This window comes from Fragaria vesca, linkage group LG3, assembly GCF_000184155.1.
Source record: "Fragaria vesca subsp. vesca linkage group LG3, FraVesHawaii_1.0, whole genome shotgun sequence".
Lineage (NCBI taxonomy): Eukaryota > Viridiplantae > Streptophyta > Magnoliopsida > Rosales > Rosaceae > Fragaria > Fragaria vesca.
The window spans coordinates 4,655,972-4,670,630 of record NC_020493.1 but is presented as its reverse complement, the minus strand read 5'-3'; the positions used below and the strand labels follow the sequence as shown (position 1 = coordinate 4,670,630).

The window sequence follows — 14,659 nt, the reverse complement described above, 5'->3', positions numbered from 1 at the left end:
TCATTATTATCATAGATATTTTAGGGTACGGGAAGCCTGTTAGGTAGTGCTGTACGCTTCTTCATTTGGACTTGATGCAAAACGTTAGCATCACATCATGTGCAACCACACCTTTAGCCAGTTGGCTGCAAATAATTGAAGATGCTGCAACGGTTTAAAATATATACCTTGAAACCATGAACAGCCAGTGCAACCCATCAAGCATCAGATCTGGCATTTTCAAATTTTGAAATCTAGTAGGGTTGCTCAGTCGAGCTTGATTTGAATTTATGTTAGTGTTGCTTCTCTCTGTGTCAACCATATATTATTACACATTTACACCACATATATAGCTAGGCAGTTCTGTCCTAGTTTCTTTGACAGCTTTGTGCTCCTTCAGGGCTCTCAAGCATGGTGATTGCTCATTTCTTCTTCTTCTTCTTTCTCATCTTTGCTTTCCTCAACAGTTAGCAATCCGATCGGGGAGCCATGACCGGAGAAGGCGAATACTTCACGGCCGGCTCTGTCAATATAAATATGGTCAGTTCACTTAGATGGGGATGAAATCGATACAGTTTCATGTCAATGGTGTTTTGCAGTGCATCCAAGAAGAAACTGGATCAAAATGTACGTGCTGGCTTCATGATTTGTGTTAGACTGTTAGTTTTCCTTGAAGGTTTTTTATTTTCATTTTTTTTTTCTTGAGTTGTATGAATTGCAGGCTTCTTGTATAACAAGCTTTTAATTACATGTACATATAATTTGCCTATATTGTTTGAAATTAGTTCTCTTTGTTTTCATTATACTACCAATGTTGGTCTGTTCTACTATATCTATCTATCTGTTTAAGCAGATTAGAAAAGGCATATCTAACTGTAACACGTTGAGACGAATTTAGATGAAATTTGGTGGTGGTCAATTCCAACAATTACAAACTTTCATGATTTTGTCTTCCACTTGCAATATTAGACATGTTCAGATGCTCTCCGTCTCTTTATTCCGCCAATAATTTTCACTTTCGACTTTCCAAAAACTGATTTTTGTTCATAACAATGGGTTTGTCCGCTGTGCAGAATTTTCCCATAACAATAGGACTGTTTCACGGTCTTTTGCCACGCGTTTCATTAAGCTTAAATTTTACATAATTATGTTGTGCAATTCAATTATCAGAATCATTAATACATACGTACGGTTCTCATTTATCATCGAAATTTGTTTTCATCATGTGACTGATATCAAAATCGTTATTTTAGTTGACCGATTATATGTGGATAGAAACTTTATGATGATTAGAAAATTTTTACAAATAAACTCAAAATACTGAACGCGCCCTAAGATTCTCATGATAAAATTACGTTGTAAGATCGCTAAGATGTATGGAGCCAAGAAGTCTTCACTTTTCTTAGAAAGATGATGCCCGGCTCCCTGTCTGTGACATATGTCTAACCCATTTTGGTTACAAATGTTTTATGTGAAGCCGGGCGTCACTTTTGTAAGCTTCGCATGAATCACATTTTAGTGGCACACCCTTCAAACACGTTCTGCAACTAATGGGGTTGTGCTGTTAACTTTTGAAGTATATTCTTGAACCTTGGGCGGCAAAAGTAACACACCCTTAATCTTAAGACCAACAGTGTACAGGGAGCTTCTAATTTTAGGTAGCAATGTTTGATTTGAATCGCATGCTGCCATATTTGATTTGAACGTTTTTTTTTTTTTGGATCAGATATTTGATTTGAACGTTGAATTGTAAGCGCCCTGCAGCAGTCTGAATTATCTGTACGTGTCAACTGTGTATATATATAGGGAGCTTTGTGTCGCTCTCTTTCAATCTTTCATTCATAACCCTGTTTTATATTTTCAAGCTCTCCCCATGTTGATCTGCCATTTCTTCGTTCTCTTCTGTGTGGTCTTCTTCACTTTCCTGCGTTATTAGATGGAGAAAATGGGCAAGAGTGAAATGAAAAATCTTGCAATTTCATAAATATATCATCTAAACTTCTTGGTATCGAGAGCGGCGAACACCCACATTCGAATTCTTTCATTCACTCATACTACTGTGACTCTTTGATTTTCAACACGCCTCCTCATTTGCGACTTAGAAGTATGTGGATGAAAATGTTGCACAAGAAGGTCACACATACTTATTATGTCCACACGAAGGTCGCACATACTTATTTTAAATTCAGGGCCTCTTCTTTGTCCTAGAGAGTTGCTCATAAGCGCAAGAATGCACTCATGGCGGAATTGGAAATCGATAAGCAACAAGCTAATGTAGGCAGTTTGGCACTGTTTGTGGGTTTTTGTTCTGCTATTGTCTCTAACTTGACCATTATTTTTAGCCTTTTAGGTGTGGCATTTTTATCCAAAAATGTCTGGGTAATTAGCCATGAGACCACCTACATTCAAAGTCTTTATTCTTTTGTAACTTTTGACTCCTTATTGTTCAATCCTTTAGACCCTCCACTTGCAACTGTGTACAGATTCCGACCAAATTTATTTTGACCATCTCAGAAGGAATAATTAGATGAACCACAAATTTAGTCCAGAAATCTGGCTGGTTGATTCTCCGGTGGCAACTCTGGTATCGTTTGATGATGTTTCTCCATGGCTTCAAAGACTTTCCCATCAAAGGCAACTGTAGAAGCAATACAACTTCTGGTTGATATCTTGTGTTTGTGAAGCGACAAGAAGCAAGTTCATATGAAACATGGATGCAGAAGCTGCAGAAGCCTCTGTAATTGTTGAAATAATTAATCAATTTCCTAATCCTTGAACTCGTTAAAAAAAATCCTCAATCTTTCCCTGTATTAAGTTTTTATCAACTCAAGTATGGCACTGCGACTTGGTCATTAGGAAAAGCTGGCCAGTTTTTGAACCAGACAAATGGCAAGATAACTAACTGATAATCTGACCTTATCAACCAGCAGGAGCATTCCTCTAAATTTGGAGACAGAAATTCTAACATAATGCTTTGGCTTGATATGTTTAACATATGCATGGTGATATATCCATTCAAATTCACAAGGAATAGAAAATTAAGAGACCATAAAAAATTTTGAACAATTTTGGAACCTAATCTATGCGCTGTTGCTGAATTTAGCTTATCTAAGAACCGGCTGTCTGAGACTCTTTCAGTGTCTATAATGCAAAAGCCGGCAGCTTAATTGTTCTTCATTCAGAGCCATCATCTACTTCTCTAACCTTCTCTATAAATAACCGAGTTGATAACCTATTGGTTCACAACTCTCTTAATCCTTCAAATCTTTCATTTGCAGATAACTTCATAATCTCAAAACTAAAATGGCAAACCAGATTGTACTTTTGGCTTTTGTAGCCATGACATGTTCTCTGGTCCTTGCTTTCGAGCCTAAACCACTACAAGATTTCTGCATTGCTGACACTACTAGCTCAGGTTTATATCAAAACGTTTCAGTACTCTACTTCTTCTTAACTAAGCTTTCTTTGCATTCATGTATACTTAACGTTTGTGTATATTCAATTTGTGTACAGTAATAAGAGTGAATGGCTTGCCTTGCTTGGACTCCAAGCTAGTACAAGCTGACCATTTCTCCTTTGGAGGACTTCACATCCCTGGAAACACCTCAAACCCTCTTGGCGTTAATGTTACCCCAGTCAACGTGGCTCAAATTCCAGGACTCAACACCCTCGGCATCTCACTGGCTCGAATTGACTATGCACCAGGTGGTGTTACCCCACCTCACACTCATCCTCGTGCGACTGAGATTCTGACAGTTGTTAAAGGCAAGCTCTATGTTGGCTTTGTGACTTCCAACCCAGAGAATAAGCTCATCTCAAAGGTCCTCAAGAAAGGTGACGTGTTTGTATTCCCTGTTGGACTAGTCCACTTCCAGCAAAATCTGGGATCTGGAACAGCCATTTCGCAGTCTTCTTTGAGCAGCCAAAACCCTGGAGTCATCACTGTTGCAAACTCAGTTTTTGGACCCAATCCCTCAATTTCAGATGATGTTCTGGCCAAGGCTTTCCAAGTTGACAAATCCATTATCAGCAGTCTGCAGGCACAATTTTAGATAATTTCTGTGGAAGAGTTTCTGATTCATGTCGCCCTCTCCGTAATTAGTCTGAAGAAGAGTTTCTGATTCATGATCAGGGCTATTCATTTGCATCATGTGTGTTAGACTTGTAGAATTGTGTGCTAAGATCAATTGTGATATGCATATTGTGAATTACATTTATTGAAGTGTGTACCAAAATTTTCAAGAAATCAATTTTTTCTAATTTTATTTCATAAAGCACAGCTCAGTTTCAATTTGGTCTCATCACTAGGATTGTTAGCTAAAGTAACTCCTAACCTACAAGATTTAGATCAAAGCTTCTGCTTAGATGGGTGACACAAAGGCAATGTTTCATTAAATTCTATGGTACATGCGCCGACTGATGCAAGTTCAAACGTTTCCAAGAAAATAAGACTGGATATGACAGATATGATCAGGGCAGATTTTAAGGCTTGTATCGTCTGAAGTTAAATCTGTAAGACAGTCTATCCGCTCAATATATTATCTGCAACTTTGTATTCACATTGTTGGAAATGAATCTTCACTAGTACAATGTACCAGATGTGTGGGGAAGAGCACCAACTGAAGTGCGAGGGTCAGGAGAATGACAAGGATCGCTACGAATAATGCCTTTACTTAGTGACCAGTAATTCAAGGACTTCAATGATGTGCATGAAAAAGAATCTGTGAAGAATTACTATATTGGAGAACCAAAAGATACGACAATTATTCAGGGCAATAAGGTCTGCTGAATCTTTCAATGAGATGGTGAGAAGTTACCTTAACCAAATTGATTCAGCACTTTCGCTGTCTAGTTGATCTCTTGTGCAGAGCAGGATTCCCATAACAGGCCAAGGACTCCTTAAGAGCAGGCATTACTGCAACTGCAGCTGCTGCCTACGGAGAGAACGCATAGATTGTTCCAATACTGAGGAAATCAACGAACAACACCACGTTTCCATACAAGCTCATGTCATGTGGTGCAAATCTTATGGAAAGGTAGGTCAATAAGCTGAAAGTTGCAGACACAAGAAGAATCACCAAACAACCAATAACCAAGGAACAATCAGTTGGCAATTTAAGAGTGATAAAGAGAGTTTTGGTGATAATATGATCACCTAGAAGTCAAGTCACGATCTAATAAAGAACTAAAAAGACCACATGAGATGGTACAGAATTAAAGAAGGTGGAGAATAGGTCCAAGGTTCATAAGAAGCTTCCATATTCTGGTTCCCAGTTCAAAACCTTTTTCCTTTTTCTTTTATTTTATTCAAAAGGAATTACAATTCAGTGATCGACATAATGGATGAAGACGAATTTCCAAATAGCCGAGCGGAATTTAGAATCAGTATAAAGTAATGAGTTGTGATAGCTAAGTAAATCTAGAATATTTCTCCATAACTTTTTCACTTCTGCTATCATTGTTCTGGTTAGCACCAACCCGACTTGCTCGCAACATTGGCAATCCTAATACAAACTTCTAAAAGAGAGAAACTTAGAATCTAATTCCACCTTAAGCCTAGCCTGTTACAGTATTTGTACATATTAAGATTGAATAAATTCTCACCATCTGGAAAACGAAGTTAGCTGTTCTACTGAGAAACAGAAACCATGACAAAGTAAATTGAGCATCACAAAAGTGAAATTGATACAAGCAAACAAAACTATGTTATGATTTGTATTTTTAACAAATTTACAGTTTAAGTACAAAACTTCAAGCTGGCTGGCCAACGAAAAGGTTGGAAATTCTATCACTAAGCTTTCACTGCCAGACTTAAAGTGAGACTTGAAGAACACTACATCTAAAACCAAAAAAAAGATCACTATACCAACACCAGATTTCTATAAGGAAATTGGGAGAGAAGACCTTTTCATGGAGACGAGCATATTGCCTGATCCACTCCAATACCTGATCAACTTCAACATAAAGCACCAAGTGATTGTCAGCATCAGAGCTACAACCCGACCTCCAATAAGTCCAGCAAGAGCTATCAAAAACAGAATGAGATACCCAAAATTCCCTTTGCTTTCTGCTCCCTTCTTTTCAACAATCAACGAAGTTACTATTCCATCAGCTTCTTGTTTTTCACACTTGTTTTCTGAATTTACCGACAGCGGTGAACCGTTCTCACTTTCTTCTTCCTCAGCACTAAACCCTTCCCTTCGGTCTTCATGTTCTACCAGTCCCTCTTCACAAACTTCAGTACTTGCCTTTGGCTCTGGCTCAGTCCCCGACTGATGCTTCATACTGTTCTTGCGCAATTTCTTAGACACCAACTTCTTGATGAACTTGGCTCCCATCTTAGGCACAAACTTCTTTCTACCCTTACCCTTACTCTTCTCACAAACCGAATCCGATAAGTCATCCGTATGATCACCCACTTCAACCTTCTCCCCCTTCTCACCATCCATACTCAAATACTCGTTCAAACCCATCTCACTAACACCTTCGTCAATACACACAATACCACAACTCATAACCTCAATCTCCTCCATCGAAGAGTCTGATTCAACCCCAGGTTCAACCAACTCAAACACAACCCCCTCACTCTTTTCTTTCACAATCACATCACTCCTCAAAACCAACAATGCATACCCCATCCTCCTAGCCACACACTGCAAACCCGATTTCGCATTCGACCAAGGTTTCACTAAACAAGAAAGGCGCTTACCCACACATTCCAGAAACAGAAGCAGGAAAGCCGACAGTGTGATCCCAACGGCGAACTTGGTAGTGCACAGAGCCAAAACCACCACCGCAAACACCTTCGCCGCCGCCACAAAAACCGAACTCAAATCTCCAGAGCCGCCACGTGGAGATTCCTCGGCGACAATTCCAGAACTTTCCGCATCCGAAACCCGAGAATCAGTGTCTTCCGAAACAGCATGATCATCTTTTCGAGCGACCAAATTCTCGATCTCTCCCGAACTGGGTACCGCCAAAATCGACAAATCATCCGAACCCTTTTCAGCGATCTGATCGGAGACCCGGTCAACGGGATCAAAATCGGAACTTTTTTGGGAATTTTTCCGAGACTGGTTTTTTTTGGACTGTTTTCTCAACCGATCGCGGTTTTTGACGAAGAGATCTATAAGAGAGGTTGGGAATCCGGTCTGCACAACCATCGATCCGCCTCTCCTTTTCGGGGATTGGAGATCCGCCACCATCTGGGAAATCCGCCCTTTTTTCCATAGCAGCGGCATCTTTACTCACTACTATTAAAATGTGAGAAACTGGGGACTCAATTAGAATGTTTAAATTGGGTTTCCCACAGTGTAAAGGAAACCAAAGAAAGTCGGAAACTTCGTCTAGATTCGAGAGAACTCACTTGGTTTTATAGCACAAGGAAAACTGGGGGTTTTTGGGTGCGATTTAAATAGAATAAACAAAAAGCGAGAGGAAAGGGTACCCGAGAGGAAACTGTGAGTGGAAGCGTGTTGTGGGTTGTTGAAAGGTTGAAACTTTGAACAAAGGCCTGTGTGCTTTTATAACAGGGACTTCTGACACGAGACGACTACGTTGAAAGTCGGAAAGGCTTTGGCTTTGTGGTCTCTGTTTGGAATTTTATGGGTTTCTGGGATTTTCTGAGTTTCTTGTAATAAAGAGGAGTTTTGTAACGTTTCTGTTAATTTTGTTCTTTCTGTTTTCTGAACTGAAATTTGAAGTGAGTGGTTGGTGAAATGAGTGAAGAGAAGAAAACGAGTAGAATTCAAACTAAAAACGGTTTTAAATTGATTTATTACACTTAATTTTATCTCGTTTTATCTCCTTTAATTAATTTCTGACTTTTTATTTTTGATTAATTGTGAATAAAAGGACTTTCCCGTTATAGTTTTTGTATATGAATTTTGAGAAAGTTAGGTTGTCCATTTAGTTTCCTAATTAGCTTCCCTAATTAATAAGTTGGTAAAAAACCAACATTTAGGCCAAATTCCAAGAAAACCGAATTTCAATAGTATATACATAGACGTCTTTCTATTTTCTATTATCGATGGCCAATGTAATGAAGAACTTGATGAAGTTTTTGTTGATTGTTCATTGAGTGAAAGAAATATGGTGTGTTAAACCTACTTCTCGTGTAGTCTTTTATCAATAAAAATAGACAGTAATTCACAATTTTCATGTATGTAATAATGTGACTAAAATCAATAATAACACGTGTCATACATCTCCAACAAGTTAAAAATATAAAATAACCATAGAAATATTCAAGTGTATCATATAATTGAGCTTTTTGGGTAACTTTATCATTTTGTTTTGTTTTGTTTGAACTTTGAAGGTCTTTTTAGCTTTAGCGGCATAATAATATGAATCTTTTACAAGTTGCTATTCAACCTAACCTTTCTCCAATACGCAATTCTAATCCAAGGCTAGTGCTCAAAATGAATAATTGGTGCCATGAACCAATCCAATCCCCTTCATGATCCAGTTGTTCAGATAAGACTTTGCCCCATTTGCTCTTCTACATATTTGATTATAAATTCAAGAAAATAAAATAGAAATCAAATCACAGAAAATCTGCCAAGTGTAAACCCAATTTCACCAACAATCCCAATTTCGATCCACAAGCTTTATAATTCATGTGAGAGATGTTCCCCACTGGCTACTCTTCACTGAAAACCACCATAATTGGACAACTTAATAATCAAGATTTTTTCTCTAAAGCTTGGGACCCGATCACCATTGACACGATTCGAATCTAGTAGCAGATGGTTCTTTAATCCCAGAAAGCAAGAGATAAAATAAAACAAATATCTGGGGGATTAAAACGAGAACAGTAAAAACAAATGAAACATGCATGCTAATCAGCCTGAGAATCAAGCACGTAGGATTTGATCAATAATTTGAGGTTTATGGAACGATTAGAATGAGAAGCACGTGGAATTCTACTCGTAAGTTTCTTTGAATTTCTTTTGGTTTATACAGCTGCTACGTACGTGCTTTGTGATCGATACTGTGTGCAGCTGCAGCTGTTTGGTTCTTTACTATACTTCCAAAGCTGAAAGGGAAAACACAAAGTTGAACGCGTGGAAGTGAAAGGAAGGTTGAAAGCTCCAAACTGGCATGGGACTCTCTTAATTTCTAGAAATTCAAAATGGACTTCCTTTCCAAAAAGCTAGAAAGCCCTAAGCACATTAAACGGTCTAAGATCAGTTTCACTTGTGACCCGCTAGGATTGTGGTGGGACAAAGCGTATGTTTTCTATGTATAAATATTAATTATTATCGGCGATCATCTCAGAACACTTCTTTCTTATAACCTGGATCTTAGATTTTAGAGGTCATAACACTTCCTCCTTATAACCTGGACCTTAGATTTCAGAGGCCTAGAATGAATTTGTAATAACTGTCTGAATTTTGTTTTTTTGTTTTCTAGAAAATTAATGAGGCTTGACTAAACGTGATATACATCACAATATAATAACAATTTTGGCACTGCTATAAACAGATTGACGGCGGTGCCCATAATTTTGGGTGCCCATAGCATTTGGATGTGGGTTTGGGCCTGGTTGTATGAACTTTTTGTATTGGGTTTAGCTTGGGCCGACTTGGTGCTTTATATTATGAGTCGAAGCTTGCTCGGCGACGGGTGGTGTTGGTTGTGATCATGAAGGGTTGATGGGAATTGGGCTGTTTAGGCTGAATGGGTCATAGGGTTGTTGGGTTCAAGCTTCGTGATGTGTGGTAACGAGTTCACTAGAGTTCAGGTGGGCTTGCCGGTTTACGTAATACGTGACAACATTTTATTGAATGATGGTATCACCGCCTAAGAAGGTAGTGGTGAGCAAAGTTAAATCCGAGTTGTGCATTTCACAAGGAAAAAGTTTACACTGGATTTTCAACTTAGGTTACTTAGGCATTGGCATAAATACATTTAATTCCAGCCTCCCCTCAATCACTAAGAAGTCTTCACTGGATTTTTTTTGTTGTTTCTTAACTCGTGTTTCTTGGACACCAAGTGACAGGTACTTGATTTACCACATTATTGCAATTAGTGTTATTTGCCCTAAAATAAACTTCACATCTTTTTCTTTCTATTAAAAGATATTACATAAGTCGAGCAACATATTGTTTGTAGACAATATTTGAGGTTACGCGTTACACATTGTTTGCTCTCAAAAGTTTTGTTTATTAGATGGCGTGTACATATGTAATATGTTAGTCATTTTCTTTTCTTTTCAATTCATTTTCGAATTTTAAAAAAAAAAAAAAAAAAGAAGGTTGTGAATGAGTTTAGAATTTGAATCGACGAATTACGTAGTACCAAATGGTTTAGTGATTGAGATTGAACACTATTCACAGCTGCTACCTAATATGCTTGATGCTTGATTGTAGAATTTGATATTGCTTGATGTAACACACACAAGATATATAATTGCGTTTACTTCCCGCAAATAATTATCAGAGACCTCAACTTACGGGAAGTTCAACGGTAGTTACACAGTTACACTACAACGTACAATATGCAATTATGCAGTATATATAGATCTCGAGGAATAAGTGAGTCCTCTGATCGAGCTACAACGTACTCATAGGCACACTCTAATGTCCCATAAGCAATACAATCTTGTTGTATTTGTAATGGCCTTGCACGGGAGGCTGCTAACTCTCATGCACCTGATGCCGTTGTTACTGGTAGCTACAGAAGCAGCAACATCTGATTTTCAGGCACTGCCTCCTCAATCCCTGCCTGGCTGCCCTGGCCAGTGTGGTAACCTTACAGTTCCTTATCCCTTCGGGATAGGGGAAGGTTGTTACTTGCGAGAAAGGTTCAACATCACTTGTAACGAATCTTCACAACCCGCGACAGCATTATGGGGCGGCGGCCATAGTGTCACCGCTACTAACATATTCCTCTCCGACGGTGAGTTGCAAATTCTCGGTTACATAGCTCATGATTGTTATAACAAACAGGGTAATCTAACGCAGTCCAGTCCCTCTTGGCTCGGGCTCTCTCCTCCGTTCACCATCTCCAGTACCCGAAACAAGCTCACCGCCATCGGCTGCGACACCATAGCAGTTCTCAGAGGGAGCCGCCCTTACCCTAATGAAGGCGGGTACATAAGAACCTGCATGTCCACTTGTAGTAACCTTGACAGTGCTGTTACCAACTCGTGCTCGGACGGCGTCGTCCTTGGGTGTTGCCAAACTGTAATCCCTAGCGGACTCAAAAATGGTAGTATCGCTTTGAGTAGCTTCTCTGAACATAAGGACGTATGGAACTTCAACCCATGCAGCTACGCCTTCATTGTGGAAGAAGACAAGTTCACATTCAACCCCAAAACAATTTTGCAAGATCTGAACAACACTGAAAAGCTTCCCATGATTCTTAACTGGGAAATTCAGGACGGGCCGTGTGCCAAAGCTCAAAAGAGGTTGGACTATGCTTGCAAGGCAAATAGCAAGTGTGTGAACAGAACCATCAACATGCAGACTGAACCGTCCGGTTACTATTGCCAGTGTTTACCAGGCTTCGAAGGGAACCCATATCTCCCAGATGGTTGCCGAGGTGAGTGATCTTCATCTCTAGCTTCTTTAATATGTATGTTGAATATATATTGAATTGAAGCTTAGAATTGAACTACCTGATTCGTTATATTGTGATCAGATATTGATGAGTGCATGGCTGCAATTAACCCCTGCAACAATGGAACGTGTGAAAATTTACTTGGAGATTACAGGTGTTCATGTAACAAAGGGTTCAGAAACGGAGATAATAAGAGGACTTGCATACAAAACAATTCAACCTCAAAGAACAAGTCCCTGAAAATTTCGTTGGGGTACGTCTATTAGCCTCTACGTTTTGAATAAAAATCAATCTTATGTCTAGTCAGTTTTTCTGCAAATAGCTTACACCTTTGATGAATTGCTTGTGATTTTATATCAAATATGCAGGTGTCTCTCTAGCCTTCTTGGCTTTACTAGTTGTGTCAGTATGGATACTTTGGGTTATGAAAAACAGAAGAATCAACAAACTGAAAGAAAAGTATTTTAAAGAAAATGGCGGCATAATGTTGCAAGAGAAACTTGTTAGTCATGGAGGAAGGGTAGACGCAACAAAAATCTTTACTGCAGAAGAACTTGAGAAGGCCACAAACAATTACCATGAAAGTAGAGTCATCGGTGAAGGAGGCCATGGAACTGTATACAAAGGAATATTATCAGCAGATAACAAAGTGGTCGCCATAAAGAAGTCGAGAGTTGGGGCTCGAACTCAAAGTGATCAATTTGTTAATGAGCTCATAGTTCTTTCTCAAATCAAACACAGAAATGTGGTGAGACTTTTAGGTTGTTGTTTTGAGACAGAAGTGCCTTTACTAGTATACGAGTACATCACCAATGGCACTCTTTCTGAGCATTTGTTCCATAATAGAAAGGGCAAAAGATCATCACTACTTCCGTGGGAATTGCGATTGAAAATAGCATCAGAAACTGCAGGAGCACTCGCGTACTTACACTCTTCCACTTCTACACCAATCATACACCGAGATGTGAAAACAACAAACATATTGCTGGACGAAAACTACACAGCCAAAGTGTCAGATTTCGGAGCTTCGCGTTTCATTCCTCTAGATCAAACCGAAGTAGCTACATTAGTGCAGGGGACAATGGGATACTTAGATCCCGAATATCTCCAATCGAATACGTTGACAGAAAAGAGCGATGTCTATAGCTTTGGAGTCGTCCTAGCTGAGCTATTAACAGGCAAAGTTGCAGTTTCTTTTGCCAGGCCCGAGTCAGAAAGAAGCCTAGCATATTTGTTTGTTTCCTCAATTGAAAAACAATGCCTGATTCAAGTTCTTGATGCTGACATGGTGAACGAGGGAAATGTCGAGACGGTTGAGCAGGTGGCAAATCTGGCAAAAATTTGTCTAAAGGTAAGAGGGGAGGAAAGGCCTACAATGAAAGAAGTGGCCGCAGAGTTAGATGGAATGAGAATTGCAGCAAAACATCCATGGAAAAATGATGATTTGTGCGTAGGGGAGACTCATGAGTACTTGTTAGGGTCTTCTAATTCCAAGGCATACATTGAAGGTGAAGTTATTTCTAGTGGTTCAACTAGTAGGTATGCCAATGCCAGCATGCAAATTGAAATGTTAAAGTCCTATGATGATGGTAGATAATTATTGGCCGATTATCCATCTTCATTATCCTTGTATTATTAATTAGAACGTTAGTTGATTTTTTTCCTAGAAGAATTTTTTTAGCAATTAGTTGATCGATGGATGTGTCAATATTGTAATGCCCTGCAATTTATTGATCACGTTTTGGTTTGTATATGTATTTCTCATTCGTATGTTGGTTCAAATGAGTTCAAACTTGAGTGAGAGCAGCCGCACGACCAGCCCTTTAACTTTAAAAAAAAAAAAAAAAAGGTTCCAAAATACCCGTCTCCGACTATCTTATCAGGAAGATCTGCAAATGCATAAATATGGATCTACATACATATCCAAGTCCTAAGCCCAAATTTCTAACCCATAAAACATACCTAATTGATAACCATTCTTTTATTCATTAACTTGAGATATCACTAGAGCTGAATCCTAAAATAATGCTAGATCTGATCGATAAGAAAAAGTATTGGGACTGAGTCTCCCTACTACGTACTTGGGTGCCAAACTAGAAGGATTAATAATCGATAATGCAGAGAGGGCATCGTTTTCAAACGAGTCATTTTGTTCGCGCTTCATTGGAGGTTTTTGTTTTTGTCGAGGGGGTTAGGGTTGGGAGCTGACGCCCCCACCGGAAGCTAACTCAATTTTCAAACAAAGAGGAGATAGTCGGATTTATTAAATTATAAAAACTCATATTTCATTGATAATCTAAAAAATTGTGAAGGTGTGCTTAACAAGAAAGAAATGACATAGTGAAGGAATTTGTGGGAATTTGGCTTGCATTGCCTTATGATTCAGGGTTAGTTTGGTGTTGTTGTGACTTTAAACAAAATTTATTGCTGCTATACTGCGAAAATAATCATATATGAATTTAAACAGTTTTGTGTTTGGTAAATATTAATTTTAAAAATGATGCCAAGACAAAATATATTAATTTCTAATGTTTTTAATGACATCAGCTTCTAAAAACTGCTGTCAGTGATCTATAATTTTTTTTGAAAAGCTGATTTTGTTTAATTTACCAAACATTTTAAATTCAGATAGAAGCTGATTTTTTTTTTAAGTGAAGCTATACCAAACAGGGTCTTAGTCGGACGGTTTTTATTTTAAATTTTTTTTTCCTGATGAATCTATGAATATTTAGGTTTGGGATGATTTGCGACCCTATGAAGCTACAAATAGTTAACGATAAGTTGATATAAATCAACATTTTGTGTTTACTTCACCAACATTAGCATTTCTCCGCCCACATGTTCTGCATGTGCAAAGTACTTTTCCTTTTATGTTTTAAAAAATAGAAATAAAAGTAATGAAAGAAAACAAAACGGTTATTGCATGTGGTAAAGTAGGTCGATTATATTGCCTATAGTTAAGAACCTGATGTCTAGAGTTGGAGTCGTAACTCCCATGAGTCCCATCAATTTGTGGTTAAAAATTTGAGGGGTGCCTTTTGGGTTCGTGCGGCAACAACGGGGATTAGTCTAGCTTAATTTGGTGGGATACTTTTATGGATCTCGGTCGAAATAT

The 14,659-nt window shown here is 38.5% G+C and overlaps 4 protein-coding genes across 4 annotated transcripts; 3 read left to right on the top strand and 1 right to left on the bottom strand.

Annotated features, from left to right (window-relative positions):
* The first annotated feature begins 3,282 nt into the window (after positions 1 to 3,282).
* On the top strand, positions 3,283 to 4,203 carry LOC101302532 (putative germin-like protein 2-2-like). The gene is made up of 2 exons (XM_004293672.1): positions 3,283 to 3,394; positions 3,493 to 4,203. The coding sequence occupies exons 1-2, from the start codon at positions 3,283 to 3,285 to the stop codon at positions 4,029 to 4,031; spliced, it is 651 nt and encodes a 216-aa protein (XP_004293720.1). The 3' UTR covers positions 4,032 to 4,203.
* On the bottom strand, positions 3,982 to 7,316 carry LOC101293467. The gene is made up of 3 exons (XM_004293640.1): positions 5,884 to 7,316; positions 4,797 to 5,028; positions 3,982 to 4,113 (listed from the first exon to the last, which is right to left on the bottom strand). The coding sequence occupies exons 1-2, from the start codon at positions 7,218 to 7,220 to the stop codon at positions 4,914 to 4,916; spliced, it is 1,452 nt and encodes a 483-aa protein (XP_004293688.1). The 5' UTR covers positions 7,221 to 7,316; the 3' UTR covers positions 3,982 to 4,113; positions 4,797 to 4,913.
* Positions 7,317 to 10,598: 3,282 nt separating this feature from the next.
* Positions 10,599 to 11,534, top strand: LOC101304658 (wall-associated receptor kinase 2-like). Its single transcript, XM_004295382.1, has one exon. The coding sequence runs from the start codon at positions 10,599 to 10,601 to the stop codon at positions 11,532 to 11,534; it is 936 nt and encodes a 311-aa protein (XP_004295430.1).
* A 494-nt stretch (positions 11,535 to 12,028) lies between these two features.
* Positions 12,029 to 13,141, top strand: LOC101304369 (wall-associated receptor kinase 1-like). Its single transcript, XM_004295381.1, has one exon. The coding sequence runs from the start codon at positions 12,029 to 12,031 to the stop codon at positions 13,139 to 13,141; it is 1,113 nt and encodes a 370-aa protein (XP_004295429.1).
* The last annotated feature ends 1,518 nt before the right edge of the window (positions 13,142 to 14,659 follow it).